The sequence below is a fragment of the Gymnoscopelus braueri genome, assembly GCF_963280865.1.
Source record: "Gymnoscopelus braueri genome assembly, chromosome: 10".
NCBI lineage: Eukaryota > Metazoa > Chordata > Actinopteri > Myctophiformes > Myctophidae > Gymnoscopelus > Gymnoscopelus braueri.
Genome location: NC_137611.1, coordinates 26,721,766 through 26,739,310, shown reverse-complemented (window position 1 = coordinate 26,739,310; position 17,545 = coordinate 26,721,766). Strand labels below are relative to the sequence as shown.

Sequence of the window (17,545 nt, the reverse complement as noted above, 5' to 3'; positions counted from 1 at the left end):
ATAATCATACAAATATTTGTCATTTGGTGTAACTCGTTTAAAAGCTACATGTAAATGTAATTTAAAAATTGATGAAAAAGAAAGACAAATGTTTCTTTGAAACCTACCTGGGTGGGAAAGCACCTACAGTGTGGGTGAGATGTTGGCCTACATTGGGTATCCTCTTTACAGTTCCTTCCTTGCACACTAAAGCCACAACAAAGTGGCATAGGCCTATTCATCATTCATTAAATAGCTCGAGTAGATTCAAATGACCCCAGAATTGTGTCAAACGTGAAATGCCCCTCTAAACTGTTCCTCATTAAGCCGGGGACCCCCTGGCCTGGAACCCCCTCAAGGACCCCCTGGGGGTCCCCACTCCCCAGACCATTTGAGAATCAGTGAGTTAGAGCAGTGGTTCCCAAACTTTGTAGCACAAGACCCAAAAGAGAAATTAGACGTTTTCCCGGAACACAAACTAGTGAAAATAGCAGATCTACAAGCTCACAACCTGTGGCTTCGCACCATTGTTGTAAGCTTGTAGAGCTGCTATTTTCACTACTTCTTAAACATTTTTTAAAATGTATTTATGGAAATTATTAGATGTTCTGATTTTATTTATGAAAATACTTTTGAAAAAGGTTGGCATCGTTTTTAATTGATGAAAAATGTTGATATTTTTTGTAAAGATATATAGATATGTTTAAATATAGGAAACAAGAATATATGGAAAAAAAGGGATATTTACTCGCGACCCACAAAAATCTGCCCGAGACCCACAAATGGGTCCCGGCCCACTGTTTGGGAAACAAAATTATTTTATATTTTATTTTATAATCAGTAAGAAGAAAACTACAAATCCCATAAAGCAAAAGCAGCACGGGGCACGCCGTGTGCCCCGTGCTGCCTTTGCTTTGTGGGATTTGTAGTTTTCTCACACACAGATCACTTTGGAGCGTATATAGACGGACTGACATGCATGCATGTAGTGCCTGCCTGTCCGCAGCAGCTGGAGCTCCATTCCATTCTGAAAGCCGTCATGCCGTCTGATCGTTCAGCGTGGAACAGACGACAGTGTTTAATGTCAGCGTTGTCCATCATTTCTTTTTGAGCACATTATTCTATCGCCATCCATTCATCATGGGTAATGGTATCAATAAGGTAGGGCTTTCTTCTTATACGCGCTTATACACGGTCTACAAAAGTGAAGTTTACGATACCTCGGTGACAGATTTGGTGACACCATGTGTAGATAGATACTACTAGATAATATGATCTGTAGCTACACTGTACAGAATAGTAATAGTGGGAATCTATACATACACGGATTTTTGTTTTAACTGGTTGGAAAGCATGTTTACTCAAATAAGCCTAAACATAGCAATTTGTTTATGCGCAAATACATCCACCTAGCCTAATATCCCATAGGCTAGCTTGGTGGATGTCCCCATTCCAATGACACATCACATGTGTGTCATTAACCCTAAATACTGAAAATCATTACTAACCATTCATTCTACAAGTGTCTCTCTCTCTCTCTCTCTCTCTCTCTCTCTCTCTCTCTCTCTCTCTCTCTCTCTCTCTCTCTCTCGCTCTCTCTCGCTCTCTCTCTCTCTCTCTCTCTCTCTCTCTCTCCCCCCTTATGTCAAAGTTGCTACCAGATGAGCCCACAGGGATACAGGATAGGTGGGCACTATAGAGACATCTGGGCACCTCGATGTAAAATTGTCTATTTTGTCCAAAATGTTAAAATAAATTGTTCCTCAGAACTGGTTGTTGCCTAGAACTGGATAATTGATTGAGGTCATGTAATCAGTGACATAGGCAGGGTGTACTTTTGGCCTATTATAGACCTTACTTGTCGAATGTTTAAGCATGTTCTAATCATGTATACTTTGCTTTACTTAAAAACATTTGACTAATATTTTATATTTTAACATTTTGGGGAAAAAAAGCCAATTTAACACCGAGGGGCCCACTCTTCCTTGGTGCCCACCTATCCTGGGTGAATGATTTCGTACTGCAGTCCTGTCCTTTGTCCTTTGTGCACACTGGCAGACAGTGACATGTTACACCAGTTGTCTGAGCTCCCTCAGCTGTTTGTATGTGGTCCTTCTAAATATACCACATCAGCATTTCAACAAGGATGCTTATTATCACGGTGCTGTGTTCCTGCCTACAGGTCCTGCCCGACTTATATTTGGGAAATTTCAAAGGTGAGCCTATGTTCATTTATCTGTAATCCTTGATTTGTTTCACATGGAGTCTCGTGGATGTAATGACTACCAATTTGTTAATTGACATTTCTTTCAAAGACGCAAGAGACAGAGAGCAGTTGGCAAGAAACAACATCACTCACATATTGTCCATTCATGACAGCGCAGCTCCTATCCTCCAGGTAAGACATAATAGCTCTTTCTTCGTAGACTAAGAACCGTGTGTCACTCCAATTGCTCAAGTAAAGGAGACTAATAATGAATGAAGCCAAAGTCAATGGTGTGCCTATAGTGACCGAGTGACCCTGTGACTATGACAGTGCAGTACACGTGACATCAGCTCTGAATCCTTGGACCAGTCTTTCAGGTAATTCAGGGAAGTTGCCCGCAGTGGTTTGCTAACACTCAAGTCTGTGGTGTTTCCCCAAACAAACGTCTTCTCTTTCCTGAAGGAGAATGCAATTAAGCAGAGAGATAGAGAGAGTGAGTGTATTATTCTCATGTATCTAGGACACCACTACATACTCCACCAGGCAACATTTGTCAGGGCCAGTGGGCTGCATTGTGTTTTTGTGTGGGTTGGGGGAGTAGGCTGAGAATTATTTAGCACTATGATGATGGCGTGGTGGCAGCTGCTTTTGTCTGTGTGGACTTTTTGTATTGACTCCAGAGTGAAGCTTCCCTGCCTACTTGCTGCAACTAGTCCCCCCCCCCCCCCACATACCTAGTCACTATTGTGAATTGGGAAAAAGCTGACAAAGGTGAGATCAAGTCAAACTTTTATTGATAGTTTTTATTGTCATTCAACATATACATGAAATGCATAGATGAAAAAAACTGATCCAAGAACTACTCCTAGTTAAAAGAAAGATAAAACTACAATACTAAAAACTAAATACTAAAATACTAAAAAGAGACACCACTAATAGTAAAATCACAATCAGTTCATGGTGAGTCAGAAAAATGCACACTTCAGCAGCATATAATTGCATTTGTGAAATAGTCCCGTATAAATGCAATATCCCCTAACCTTCTTCCTTATATGCTGCTGAAGACTCCTGTGTGCAATATTTCTGTCTCATCATGAACTGATTGTGATTTTATTATTAGTGGTGTCTCTTTTTAGTATTTTAGTTTTTAGTATTGTAGTTTTAGCTTTCTTTTAACTCGTTTTAGATCATACAGCCAGTGGAACACAATTTCGTTCATTTATGCATTTCATGTATAATGACAATAAAAACTATCTATCTAATCTATCATTTCATACATAGTGAAACACAATGTGCTTCATACATACAGAATATAGAAAACATGGACGATGTGTGGGGGTAAGGTTTTGGGCACACCCTGGTTAGGGTTTGGTGAAAGGGATGGGCAAAGGGTGAGGGAGGAATACGTTTAATTAACAAAGCAGTTGAGATCAAATTCAGTACACAAAAGCAAATTGCACAGATGCTCATGCAAATGAAATAATGCATGTACAGTACATTAAATATAAATAAAAGAGGGAGGCATCACAATGGGCTAGTCTTGCCGCTACTTGCTGCATGATCTGTCTTGTGTACCATTGGAAATATGCTGCCAACACACTCACATGTTTTGCTAAGAGCAACCGTGTGAAATGAGTTTGGACTACTGTTTTGGCGTTCTGTGGTCACGATTGAGTAACCATACATACGGGTAACTCGTACTGTATTGTCTCATAGGAGATGACCTATCTCTGCATTTCAGCAGCCGACCTGCCCACACAAAACCTGTAAGTACCCAAGTGTGCAGTAGTACAGCAACACAGAACAGGACAACAACATGCTGCAGCTGAACCAAATGATGCCAGATCCATTTGGGGCTGCACTGTGTGTGGGTGTCAACAGGTTCATTTTCCTCAAGCTAACATGAAAATGATATGCTTCCACAAGCTCTCCATTTGATTATGAACAAAAGCTCTGATAAGGTTGCAATGACAGATGTAAGATGTAGCCCATAGTGCAGTACTAACATTTCTTTAAAAAATATGAAACTTAACATTGGATATCCATGTGCAAAGGCACATGAAATAAAAAAGAAAACACAATATGTGTCAAGGCACACAGAGAGGAGACATACTGTACTTCTTCACATGCATCACTATTAACCACTGAGCCATTTAACCACTTAAACACAAAACAAATTCTAAATTATCAAGCAAATAGCCTGTGACACATTGTGAGCTTGTAGATATTCTATTTTTTTTATGTAAAAAAAATGTGTTTGAAAATGTTATTACATTTTCTTTAGTTTTTGAATGGCATGCCCAAAATTGGTATTTGAGGGATAAAGTAATTAATGGGGGGTGGGGGAGTACCTTGTTCTTCCCAGGGAAATGGCATTCCCTTTACAATTGACACACACACACACACACACACACACACACACACACACACACACACACACACACACACACACACACACACACACACACACACACACACACACACACACACACACACACACACACACACACCCCGTTTACACCTTTTGTTGCTGTTGCAGTTCTTTGAACAGGAAGGAAGTCCTGTAGCTCAGCTCTGCAGTTTTACCACGATGGTCGCTGCTGTGCCTCTATTTTTACCAATGACACCCTCCTCCTCATCCAATACACATGTTTGCGTGCACACACACACACACACACACACACACACACACACACACACACACACACACACACACACACACACACACACACACACACACACACACACACACACACACACACACACACACATGCCAGTGAGATGCCCATTCACCCTTATCACCCTGGTAGCCTCATGCCTCTTCAGTTCAGTGGCATGTGAAACCTGCAAGTGAAAGTCAAGTCAAATACACACACACACACACACACACACACACACACACACACACACACACACACACACACACACACACACACACACACACACACACACACACACACACACACACACACACACACACACACACACACACACACACACACACACACACACACACACAAATCCATCCACACAAGCAAACTTACATACACATTGTCATACATGGAACAGGGAGATATCTCCCTTTTCCACTCTAGAACCATACTCAAGATTCAGGTGGATAAATGGGGGTGTCTGTACTTGCACACAGTGCTGTAATGATACCTTATTAACTTGATCACATTGTTATATCTGTGTCATCATCTGTTATAACAACTCTTTTTGTTTTAAAATCCTCCACAGGACTCAGCACTTTAAACAAAGCATTATGTTCATGCATGAGTCCCGACTGAAGGGAGAGGGCTGCCTCGTTCACTGGTGAGATTATTTTAATGCGTAGAATCAGTATTAAACTAAAGAATGAGAATCAGCTTCATTTGTCACATCACAGGTTTACAGGTGTAAAGAAGTGGGTGAAATACCTTTTTTTCCCCGTTCATTGTTCACTCCCACATACTGTCTCTATAGGCCTTCAACAGGCAAGGATTTGCTTAATGTTTCTCTATATATATTCATTACAAATATAGACTGTGTATGGATGTCTCTTTGTTTGTTCTGTATGCCTTCAGGCCCTCTCCTAGGCACCTGTCTCTTTTTATAGGCATGGGAACAACATAGTTTCTTTAGAATCGGTATTACCCATAACAGAGATACTCCTTAACCAAATTAACTAGATTTAATTTAATCTGAAATTCATCCCACAGAAGGGGTGAAGAAGTGGTTATTTTATTATGCATGACTGCTAAGTAAGAGATTAAAAGATGAGCAGTAGATTATTTTTTAACTTCCCAAAACATAGCAGATGTAACAATCACATTGTGTTTGTGTAGTGGGCAGTACTGGACACTGAGGGTATGCTTTGACTTATCGGATATGCTGATGATCTGTCCGGTTACATAAATAAAGCATCTTGCATTAAGATTTTCCTTGAAAATGCATTCATGATTTCCTCAGCAGAAATGGCTTGCTTAACTTTGTTCTCTTTCTCTGTTAGTGCTGCAAAAACAGCTAAAGCAGTTTGGGATACATCCCACGTAAAAAAATGGAACCAGTTGCAGTTGCTCTCAAGGTTATGCTATAGAGTACATAAGTCCTGACGTCACTCGTTTATCCCCTGGGTCGCGGAAGTAATTTCTCTATGGAGAATGACATCTTAGAATCGTCTCATATAAGAATTGTGGTCCAAAAATAAACAAACAGTCTCTGCGATATTGTCAGGGAGGTGGCTCTGTATCGTTTATGATAGTCAGTCACTCATATTTGATACTGTTTCTGGCGAAAATTTAACTCATTCGGCGGAAGTGATTGGCGTTTTCTCACCGTCAGTTGATGCTTCATATCCATAAGAGGCAAACTGCCGGGATCATTTGTTTATCTTTGGAACACAGTTCTTATTTGACGCGATATTAAACACGTCTATGGGAATTCAGAATGGGGGGAAAAAAACGCGACCCAAGTAGGATGCATAAATTACGTCAGATTTCGGCCCTCTATAGCGTGATATTAATAATGTTGATCTATGGCAGTTTGCTTGTGGCTACGACTCGGACTGCAACATGCCAAAACAAATATCTCACATTATAGCACTCCCTCTTGTGTGTTATTGCTTAATTAGTCTTTATTCCTTTCTTTTTTTTTTACCACTGACCGTGCTTCTCTCACTGATTCTGTCCATCTCGGTCTTCATGCAGTCTGGCAGGTGTGTCCCGTAGTGTGACCCTGGTGGTGGCTTACATAATGACAGTGACAGGGCTGGGCTGGCAGGAGGCAATGGCTGCAGTGAAGGTGGCTCGGCCCTGTGCCGGCCCCAACCTGGGATTCCAGCGGCAACTCCAGGAGTTTGAGACTACTCAAGCTGACACGGTCAGTATGTGGGATGGGGAAGAAGAGCAGTGTTGGAAGTAAAAGTATCAATACAGCAATGTAGAGTCCAGAATTCTAAACTTACTTGAGTAAAAGTACAAAAGTATTGGTATCAAAATGTACTTAAAGGACAAAAAAATGACTTATTTTCTATCAATTACACACCCCATGAAGCCTTGAATTCATCGTGACGCATTGTGAGCTTGTATATCGGCTATTTTCAAATGGCCGAAATGTGTATAGGGCTGAAGTGGTTAATGTATGTTTTGTAATAATAATCTAAATCTGCAAAGTAACTTAAGTTTTCAAATAATTGTAGTGGAGTAAAAGTACAATATTTGCCTTTGATATGGAGTAGAAGTAAAAGTATTGAAAATTTAAAATGTCTCCAGTAAAGTAAAACAAATCCTCAAATGTGTACTTAAGTTAATGTGTATAATATACTGTAAGGGTGGAGTGGATGTAAGCATAATCAATTGCATTGTCTTTTTGCAATGGCTTCAAAAGATTAAACACGTTTTGTTTCTGTTTCGGTAGTTCAGAGAGTGGCTGAGGAAGGAATATAAAGACAACCCCTTCAATGATGAGGCTGATATTCGCAACTTGCTGGCCAGGGCCTCTAAAGCCAATGGGACAGCGGTGGAAGTACAGACAAATCCCCCACCTGGAGGTACCTGACCATCCTCCAAAGCTTGTCCCAGAAGTCTGCTGCACCTCTGGATTATACTGTTTTAGTCCAACAGAGGACAGCATCTTTCTCTCTGATCCGGCTTCAGCCCCAGAGTCTGCCGTTTGCAATGTTTGTCTCTGCCAGAAACAACGCGATAAACATGTAAATGAACATTTGGAGAGGCCTAACTGATATGCCCAGTGGGGCCTTTTTATAGTTATGGTCAATGTTTCCGATACTGTATATCTATAATTCATGAATGTCACAAATGGTGTTGCGTTTTTCTACTGTACAGGCTCTATATGCTATTATAAAAGTATCAAAGTAATTGTTGTCTCAATGTTGTCAATGCTGGGTGGGCTGCCACTGCCACATCTATACAGTGAGGAGAGACTCTGCTCTGTTTACCTCCGTTTCCTGGTTCTCTTCCTGTTTGTCTCATGCTGTGCAACGGAGGTCTTGCATGACAGCATCACAAACAGCAACTCAACAGAACTTCGTCTCACAGTCATCAGTCTTTAACATGGGTTTCATTTATTTATTTTGCAATGATTATTGGGTTTTTACAAAAACATGGAAATAATTACAAGCATTGAGAATAACCTACACAAATTTAAACTAAACAAACACAACAGCTACATCAAAGCCTGAGGACAAATTTTCAATCAGCTCAAACAGAAACAACATACAGTACAAGCATAAAATACAACGCAGATGGCAGTTTTTCCAGTGTGATGGGAAGCAACTGAGAATCCTTGAAACAAAACATCAAACATGTCAGGCTCTGTATAATATATTAAAAAATGACAATACCTTGATGAACTGGTCTGTTTTATGTGTGTATCTTGCCAAGCAAGATACTGCAATGGCACGAGTTCAAAGACTACTTTATGACAGCCTTTAACAGATGGGACTTTCTCACAAATCCAGAGTAGCAGGATGTTCTGTGCTACAAAGGTAAGCGAGACGGAGGTAAGAGTATTCACTGTAATGTTGGCTCTTTACACCACAAAAACGGGAATGATTGAATGTGCAACGGTATTGAATCTTCAATACAGGATTCATAGTGTCTTACTTGTAAGAAATGGAAGAAGTCCTGTTGGTGGTATATTTCAACAACTTGCTCAAATGTCATTAGCCTACTGAATAAATCACCCACTCTGCATATCTTTTTGGCACACCAAAACTCAAAGCCAGCATCTGATATCTCTGATAAAAAAATGTGGCTTGTAAAATATGAGGTTGGTTGGCTCTTTTCTCAGAATTCCAGACAGATCTCATGCCTTAGCTACAGTAGTATTACAACCACTGTCTACTGTGGATTAAAACCGTCAAAAGAATAGACAATCAGGTAGGGCCCTGCCATAGGGGGAAAGTAAGTCTGACTGACATATTAATGTATATTATAAAATTATACTATATGTTATATGTCTTAAGTAAGTATTGTAAAGTCAATAGGCATATTGTGTGTTTGAATAAAGCACATTGAAAGTTGAAGTATGGGCGGTTAGAAGCACAATAGTTAGAAAGGTAGTGTTGTAGCCTACTTCAACAGCCACTGGAGGGCAGCCAAGCTGCCAAAGTAAAATATAGCTAGAATGCAATAATAATTCTGTATTACAGTATTATTATTATAGTAATGACTCGTCTAAGATTAAGCCAGTCTCTCCTCAAGTACAGCATTTCAGCTGTGCATAATACTGCATGTAGTGGGGAAAATAGGTTTGCAGAATGTTATTGGAGGAAGAAATGTGAATAACGGTTTTTGACCGTGTACATGTAATTGTTCCATTCCACACCACACCAGTGTCATGCATAGCAGAGGTTAGCTGTCAGACGACAGGGATTCCCCCGCAGAGGATCTAAAGGCGACGATAAGTTTCATAGAAATGCAGCGCGTTCTGCCGTGCATCTCCTGTTGAACGCAGTGTTGCCTTATGTTGTGAGAGAAACAAGCAACCAGGTCTATGAAAACAAGCCCAAAAGAAGCAACAAGGGGACTAGGCCAGCTGAGCTTTGTAGATCTGCTATTTTCCCAAAAAAAATCTTTTTTGAAACACAAATCTGGTATGGGGGCTCCCTGGGCACAAAACATGTTCAGATGGTGGTTAGGGGACAAGCCTACATATTCATTTGGGGGTCCATGACATGAAAATATTTGAGAACCACTGGTTAAAATAATTAAAACATTGTGAAACAAGCCCAAATAAACAACTACACTTTAGAAACAAGCCAAAAAAACGCAACCCTCAACTACCAATATTTACAAGCAACTTTACAGGAAAAACAAGCCCAAAGACGCTTATAATAAGTAGACATGGCAACCCTGATTGAACTTCTAGAATAGGCTACTGAAGCTGGAGCTCCTCCTAGAATCGTAACAAATCAATGTGACAATATTTAAGGCGTTACTTTGTAGACACATTTCATTAGAAGACCTCACACTGTCAACAGCAAGACACAACTAAACCAAGTGGGACTGTAGTCAGTTTATATACAACATGATGTTATAGAGACAATTCATTGATGCTGTAACTGTCTGGTAAGAATGACATTTATCAAATACATTTCAATGGCATGTGTTAACATGCTCCTTTTCAGTGGTCTAAGTACTCATATATTTTACTTAAGTAAAAGTTGCAATACCACAATATAAAAATTCTCTGTTACAGTACAGTAAAAGGCCTGTGTTAAAAATGTAACATGAGTAAAAGTACAAAAGTATTGGCATCAAAATATACTTAAAGCACAAAAGTAAAAGTACTAAAATGTTTGAAAATAGGGCTGAAGTGGTTAATGTATGTTTTATAATATAATAATTTATATAACTAGTAACTAAAGTTTTAAAATAATTGTAGTGGAGTAAAGGTATTTGCCTCTGAGAGTGGGGTAGAAGTAAAAGCATTGAAAATTGGAAATACTCCAGTAAAGTAAAAAAGTACCTCAAAATTGTACTTAAGTACAGCACTTGAGTAAATGTACTTAGTTACTTTTACACCACTGCTCCTTTTTTATTTAAATCATTAGGACTAACAATATCAGTCCCATTTTCCTTTTCTTTAGGAAGATGCACCATCACCTATATTCACCTGCATTGCATGTTGAGCCTGCATCCCACCATCTGTCACCAGTCTGTTGCATGCAGCATATGAACAGTCATGAGCTTAGAGGAGGACAGCAGCATCCTGTCAGTCAGTGGTGGCAACGGGAAACTTAGACAGTGGCTGATCGATCAGATTAACAGCAGGAGGTACGCCGGATTGGTTTGGGAAAATGACCAGAAAACCATTTTCAGGATCCCGTGGAAACACGCGGGCAAGCAAGACTACAACAGAGATGAGGATGCCGCACTCTTCAAGGTGAGAACCCCCACCTCCCCAACAACCTGGCCCTGCAAAACTTATTTTTAGCCTAAAAACCATGCCAAATTAGTCATGTATTTGGCCACGGACCCCCATCTGTAAAGATTCTGTGCCAGAGTCAAAGACCCCCACCCCCAACATTTATGTCATTCAAATGTTTCAAAGAATATTCCAAATGTTTCACATTTCTATTTCAAGATTTATTTGGAAATGTATATAGGGTTAACCTGATCTTGATGCTATATTAATTTGGCTGGGGACCCCCTGGTACCCCCTCAAGGACCCCTGAGGTCCCCGGACACCACTTTGAGAACCACTGTTCTATATGCCTAAACCAGTGGTTCTCAAACCTTTTCATGTCAAGGACCCCCACATTGATATAGGCTATTTGGCTGCAGACCCCATTTAAAAAGAGTTTGTGCAAAAGGAGGACCCCCTATAATAGACAATCTGTGTCTAATTCCAGATCTACAAGCTCACAAAGCATCAGAATGTGACACGTGAGCTTGTAGATCGGCTAGCCAAAGTACATATAAAATAGGGTTAAGGTGGTTAAACTTATTTTGATGATATATTAATTTAGCTCGGGACCCCTGGCTGGAACCCCATCAAGGACCCCCCTAGGTCCCCGGGACCCCGGACTGCACTTTGAGATCCACTGGCCTAAAACTGCATGTTGAATCAATTCTGAGCGTTGCTTAAAGGAACAATAGGCTACTGAGCAGGAATAACAGAGGCTAAACATAGCTACCTCTTTCACCTCCACCTCAAAAGGTGTGATAATTGTCTATAGAACGTATCGGCTTAACCTACTGCAATAGTTGAAACCTATGGGTACATCATGTATGATATTGATATATGCCTACACATTGGTTTAATACTGACAATATGATCAACTTGATCAAACTCGAGGTACTTTGATATGATGAGTGTAAACAATCAGTGATAGTAAATGTCATAATTGCTGCAGGCCTGGGCACTTTTCAAGGGGAAGTTCAAGGAAGGTGTTGACAAGCCAGACCCCCCGACATGGAAAACCAGACTACGGTGTGCACTCAATAAAAGCAATGACTTTGACGAACTGGTGAACAGGAGCCAATTAGACATCTCAGATCCCTACAAAGTGTACAAAATCATCCCTGAGGAGGAAAAAAGAGGTATGTGGAATTCATTATCATTATTATTACTATTATGTATTTATTTATTTTTTAGGGGGGGGGGGGCATTTAATTTATGGTATAAATCTGATACAGTACATGCAATTGACACATATATGTCCTCTCTGCTGCACGCCACAATCACTTTAATCATGGGCTAAACTATTTTGCAACTGTACATTTATTATGCACACGTGCATTGCACACACGCACGCACGCACACGCACGTGCACGTGCACGTGCACACACACACACACACACACACACACACACACACACACACACACACACACACAGTCACCGCTTAACTTGATGCTAACAGCGGCAGGAAATAAGAAGGAAGTTGAAGCATGTACCAAAAAGGCCAGAGAGGTTTTTTTTTTAGAGCTCTTTGGTTACAAGTGCAAAGTGCAAGCAACACAGGCAAGAAAGACGTTAGCTTTACAAAATATACAGTATATCATGCTTCTGCACCTCTGCATCTGCAATCACCATGAAATAGTCTTATCATTCGGCATGGCACTTGCTCAAGTCAACCTTCATCATCAGCACATCGCTAATCACCCTGTCACTCAAATGAAAATAACACATAGGCCTACACATAACTTTCACAACTTACACGTAACACTTTCAACTTGTCAGAATGAGTAGGCTACTTGAGCTCAAGTTTCAGGTTCTGTGCATCTATTATTGGAGTATGTATCCTGAGTTTGAGTTCAGCTATCATTTCAGGTATCTGCTTGGCAGACCTAACCACACGTCACAATCATTATCGTAGCCAACAGTGTAATCACGTGCAATGAACTGAAAGTTGTACTTTTCCTATCATCATCATCATCATAGCTCATTTGCACCTGTGTTGTACATTTACAGGAGTTAAGATGAGCAATGTACATGAGACACCGTCTCACGTTAATTCTCTCAGCTATTTCTCTCCATATTCTACTCTGCTCAACCAGGTGAGGAGACTTATTTTGTGGCTGATATTTCAATAAACATAACCACATTTATTGAAGAAAAAAAACTAAAGAATGAAAGCTATTCTCCTTGTGCAACATTCCATTTGACCCCCTCCCAGGTACCTAACTATTTGGTGTCTCAGGAGAGATACGCACAGCCAGAACAGGAGCCATTGCCCGTGACTCCCCATCACCATGCGCCACATGCAGAACTGCAATACGGCCAATGCCACTACCCCTCACTTCTCAGCCGTCCCTGGCAAGGGCCTCAAGTTGAAAACGGTAATGCCCCCATAATTACTTAAACCATATATAATGCTTAGTTGACTGGAGTCCCCCAGGGGGTCTATATTACACCCCCTCCTTTTCCCCCTCTACACTAAATATCTTAGGTGAAAATAGCCAATCTATATGCTCACAACAATGTCGCAATGTTCCCTCCAGAATAGAGACGCTATAGGGTTCATGTGGTTAACCACTTCCCAAAATAGCGACAATGGATGATCTATAGGCTCAAAATGCATCGCGTAGATATATTTATGCTTTTGTTGAGGGGGGTGGGGGTAATAATATCTTTTTTTTAAACGTTTTGCTTATCATTCCATGCCCAAAATAGTGTGGCAAGTGACAAAACACAGTTGAAGTATAAATTAGGCTTTACAAATGTTACACAAACCACCCAATATGTTATTATGGCAGGCCTTTACTTACGTGTGTGTGTGTGTGTGTGTGTGTGTGTGTGTGTGTGTGTGTGTGTGTGTGTGTGTGTGTGTGTGTGTGTGTGTGTGTGTGTGTGTGTGTGTGTGTGTGTGCACGTGCGTGCGTGTGCGTGCGTGCGTGTGTGAATATATATATATATATATATATATATATATATATATATATATACCCTTTCCTGCACTTAATGAAATACAATCATTTGAGTTAAGATTACAATTGCTTTCATTCCAATTAGGTTTCCAGATCTCTGGGCCCTTCTATGCATTCTCCACCGAAGCCCAATCAGCATCATCTATGGTTGATCAAAGTGCTGCCTTATCCGGTAAAGAATCATACACCCACTTAATAGGAACATTAAAGCCTGAGATTGTACTTAGAAAAAGTACGCAAATGACAACACCCAGCTTGCACAAACGCACATCCCTGGTGAACATAGCCTACTCAACGTGTGTACTTATGCACCATAGAGTTACATCTGAAACTATAGCCTAGTATGTTATTATATTATGAGTGATAGAGCAGAAGAAAGCACGGATCCAAGAAGAAAGCTTCATTCTGTTGTTACCTGCTACAATTGTCTGGTGACACGTTCCACAACACAATGAAGCATGGCATCGATCTCGCGTAGCTTGAAGCGGACGCGTTTGCATACTTGAATGGAGTATGTATCGTGTCAGGCTTAACTTTCCTCTTCTCTTTTTCCTATTAACTGCTTAGACCCTCTATACTTAGTCAAATAGACCTGAGTTGCACTGTACTGAGGTGCACTCTTCTTTTGACCTTTTTTCGATCTACACTACACTACATAATCTCTCCCCCCAAAACAGCAAGATGTACAAGCTCAAAACGTGTCTCAATGCGTTGTGAGATGTACTGTAGATTGGCTATTTCTGGCGAACGTTCCCCCCCAGAATAGAGATGCTGGGGTTCAAATAATACGTCTTCTCGCTTCTTTGTTTAAATTCCTTTTCTAATCATTTCTTTTCACGCTCTGATAAAAGCCCTTCTCTTCCTTCCAGATTGCAGCCTGCATGTTTCTTTATTCTACAGAGAGTCTTTAGTTAAGGAGGTTACCACCACCAGTCCAGAGGGTTGTCGGATCACCTCCGCTTCCAGTTCCTCTCCCTCCTCTTCCTCTTCTTCCTCCCCCAGCCCGGAGGACAAGCTTTACAGTGGGGCAGAAATCATCCTCTTCCCCTTCCCTTACCCTGAGTCCCAGAGGCAGGGTGCTGAGAAACTTCCTAATATACTGGAGAGGGGTGTGCTCCTATGGATGGCACGTGATGGGTTGTACGCCAAGCGCCTGTGCCAGGGACGGGTGTACTGGGAAGGCCCTCTGGCACCACATATGGATAAACCCAACAAGCTGGAGAAAGGGCAGACGTGCAAACTGTTTGACACCCAGCAGTTCCTCACCGGTGAGCACCGATACAGCCCCACATACAATTTTGTGGTGTGACAAATAGTGAAAATAGCCGCCACATCGCTACACGATGTGAGCTTGTACATCTGCAATTTTCACTATGTTTGAATTTTCTTTTCTTTTTTACATTTTTGAAATTATTTGAAAATATAAAAAAGATCATGTTGAACATTTGAACATTGGGATGCCATGGTTAACATAGTGACATAGAACTACCTGAATGTCAAATAAACAGTCATACAAAAAGCATTTTAAAATGATGCTTAATTTAGCTTTTATTATTCAATCACAATACTTTACATGAATGCCTATTGAATATATATGCCACCTCTGATTTTGATGAATATGATAATAATAATGACGATGAGGGTATAACTGTGACCTTCTGTATTGAAATCAGTCAGATGACAATCAGTCAGATGACAATTTTTGCAAGATGTTCGCCTTCGTCTGTCTGTCTTTCTGTCTGTCTGTCTGCATGCATACACGCAGTCTTCTTGAATACAGCGGTTAGCAATAATTGCGGATAGACTTGCAAGCAGGTGACAGTACACAAGCCTTTACTGGGAAGGTCCCTTTCACTGCTGAGAGATAACCTCGAGACTGTGGATCAGAAGCATGTCACATTCTCAGCAAGGGGCCACACTGAGTCCCCACCCACCTCTTGTGGTCCGCAACAGTGAAATCAAGCAAGCAAGGACACAAGCCAGGACACCTCTGGTCCTGTTTTGATCTTGTAATTTCCATAAAATTTCCCAGTAAATGTTACAGACTGTAATCCTTCATTCTCTACGGTAAAAACATCTCCTGGAACCGTCGATGAACCTTCAAAACGTGATTGGCGTTGTCCTTTCATGGTGTCACATTTCTGACATTATTTCTCTCCAGAGCTTCAGGACTACATCCACCATGGGCGTCATGTCCCTCGGTACCAGGTGACACTGTGTTTTGGCGATGAGTACCCGGATCCACAGCGTCAGAGGAAGATGATCACCGTGCAGGTACGTCTAAACTTGAGACTCTAAGCACTGGTTATCAACAGGTGGTCCAGGGACGCCCAGAGGTCCGTGAGGAGTTGGGGTTCCAGCAAAATGATTGATTAGCTTGCCGACCTCAGTCGTTGTCGGCAAGCAACATCACCGTTCGTTACCTCATCGCATCAATTGATCAATCTGAATGACTATATCACTTGTTAGCCTCCGTTGTTAAACTATGCTTTATCGTTGCATTACTAAAAAGTGTTATTTCTCACAAACTTCAGATGATAATGTTGTGAATGTATGCAGATGTAGACATACTGATTATACTTTGGGATCCCAGGTGGACCCTATGTTTGCCAGGAAGCTGGTGTACTACTACCAGCAGACCAGCGGTGCCTACCTGCGGGGCTATGATCATGCACCAGAGCAAGACTCCTGTCCGTCAGAGGAGTATCCCACCCATAGACCCTTGCTGCCTGTTCATGACTGACACACAAAGCGACGCGAAGAGACGCGTTTTAAGCTTGTAGATCTGCTACTTTTGCTATTTCTTTATTTGAATCCTGAAAGGTAACAGTTTTGGACACCCGACAGAGACGATATACAACCATGTGATAGTATCGACATGAATGTAGACGGCTTCTGCTTGTCTTCCAACAAGTTTTTTTAAAGTGCTATTTTTATGCACATGTACAGTACAGTACTGCAAATATTATCTTCCAAATAAAGCAATATTTTTTTCTTCCAAATAAAGAATATGATTTTTTTCCCCCCCTTTTACCCAAAATGTTATTTCCTGTCAATAGAGGATTCTCTGTGAGCTCACTGTTCAATGTTTCTATATATTTACGGGGGATTGATTATAAATTATTTATAATAAATCATTCGATTCATTAAAAATATTAGGATGTGTATGAATTGTACAGCCGATGCTTTAATCAAAACAAGAATATCTTGTCTAATGTAGTCTACTTTTGCATGATGAGACTGAATATAATTCATTATTTATTTCAAGCTAACAATTCTTGTTGGTATAAGTGACGCTGTCATAAGCCTGCTATGGAGTATAAATTAGGCATTTTTTTGGTCTGTGTGCATGTCATTCTGTTCCCGGTAATGTCTGTGAGCGTTGATGGGAACTTGACTCAAAGCCCGGAGGTGAGATAGCCCAGTGATGGTATTGTGGCACAGATAGTACAACCAACCATTGATGGTTTGAGGGGTTTCAG

At 40.8% G+C, this 17,545-nt stretch overlaps 2 protein-coding genes across 3 annotated transcripts; both read left to right on the top strand.

Annotated features, from left to right (window-relative positions):
- The first annotated feature begins 953 nt into the window (after positions 1-953).
- On the top strand, positions 954-8,498 carry dusp22b (dual specificity phosphatase 22b). 2 transcript variants are annotated; one of them, XM_080441192.1, is made up of 7 exons: positions 954-1,140; positions 2,162-2,195; positions 2,295-2,377; positions 3,902-3,951; positions 5,426-5,500; positions 6,874-7,045; positions 7,583-8,498. In XM_080441192.1, the coding sequence occupies exons 1-7, from the start codon at positions 1,120-1,122 to the stop codon at positions 7,721-7,723; spliced, it is 576 nt and encodes a 191-aa protein (XP_080297318.1). In that variant the 5' UTR covers positions 954-1,119; the 3' UTR covers positions 7,724-8,498. The 2 variants fall into 2 exon arrangements, with proteins under 2 accessions (XP_080297318.1, XP_080297317.1); XM_080441191.1 differs by lacking the exon at positions 3,902-3,951.
- A 1,644-nt stretch (positions 8,499-10,142) lies between these two features.
- On the top strand, positions 10,143-17,103 carry irf4a (interferon regulatory factor 4a). Its single transcript, XM_080439002.1, has 9 exons — positions 10,143-10,257; positions 10,779-11,074; positions 12,048-12,234; positions 13,108-13,193; positions 13,313-13,475; positions 14,149-14,235; positions 14,933-15,331; positions 16,225-16,337; positions 16,657-17,103. The coding sequence occupies exons 2-9, from the start codon at positions 10,874-10,876 to the stop codon at positions 16,804-16,806; spliced, it is 1,386 nt and encodes a 461-aa protein (XP_080295128.1). The 5' UTR covers positions 10,143-10,257; positions 10,779-10,873; the 3' UTR covers positions 16,807-17,103.
- The last annotated feature ends 442 nt before the right edge of the window (positions 17,104-17,545 follow it).

Bases quoted from the DNA above. Each gene is read 5' to 3' on its own strand.
- irf4a (XM_080439002.1), top strand. From the start codon at position 10,874: ATGAGCTTAGAGGAGGACAGCAGCATCCTGTCAGTCAGTGGTGGCAAC. The intron at 12,235-13,107 runs GTATGTGGAATT...GTACATTTACAG, and splicing joins CCCTGAGGAGGAAAAAAGAG to GAGTTAAGATGAGCAATGTA. The intron at 14,236-14,932 runs GTAAAGAATCAT...TCTTCCTTCCAG, and splicing joins TCAAAGTGCTGCCTTATCCG to ATTGCAGCCTGCATGTTTCT.
- dusp22b (XM_080441192.1), top strand. From the start codon at position 1,120: ATGGGTAATGGTATCAATAAG. The intron at 2,196-2,294 runs GTGAGCCTATGT...TTTCTTTCAAAG, and splicing joins ATATTTGGGAAATTTCAAAG to ACGCAAGAGACAGAGAGCAG. The intron at 2,378-3,901 runs GTAAGACATAAT...ATTGTCTCATAG, and splicing joins GCGCAGCTCCTATCCTCCAG to GAGATGACCTATCTCTGCAT.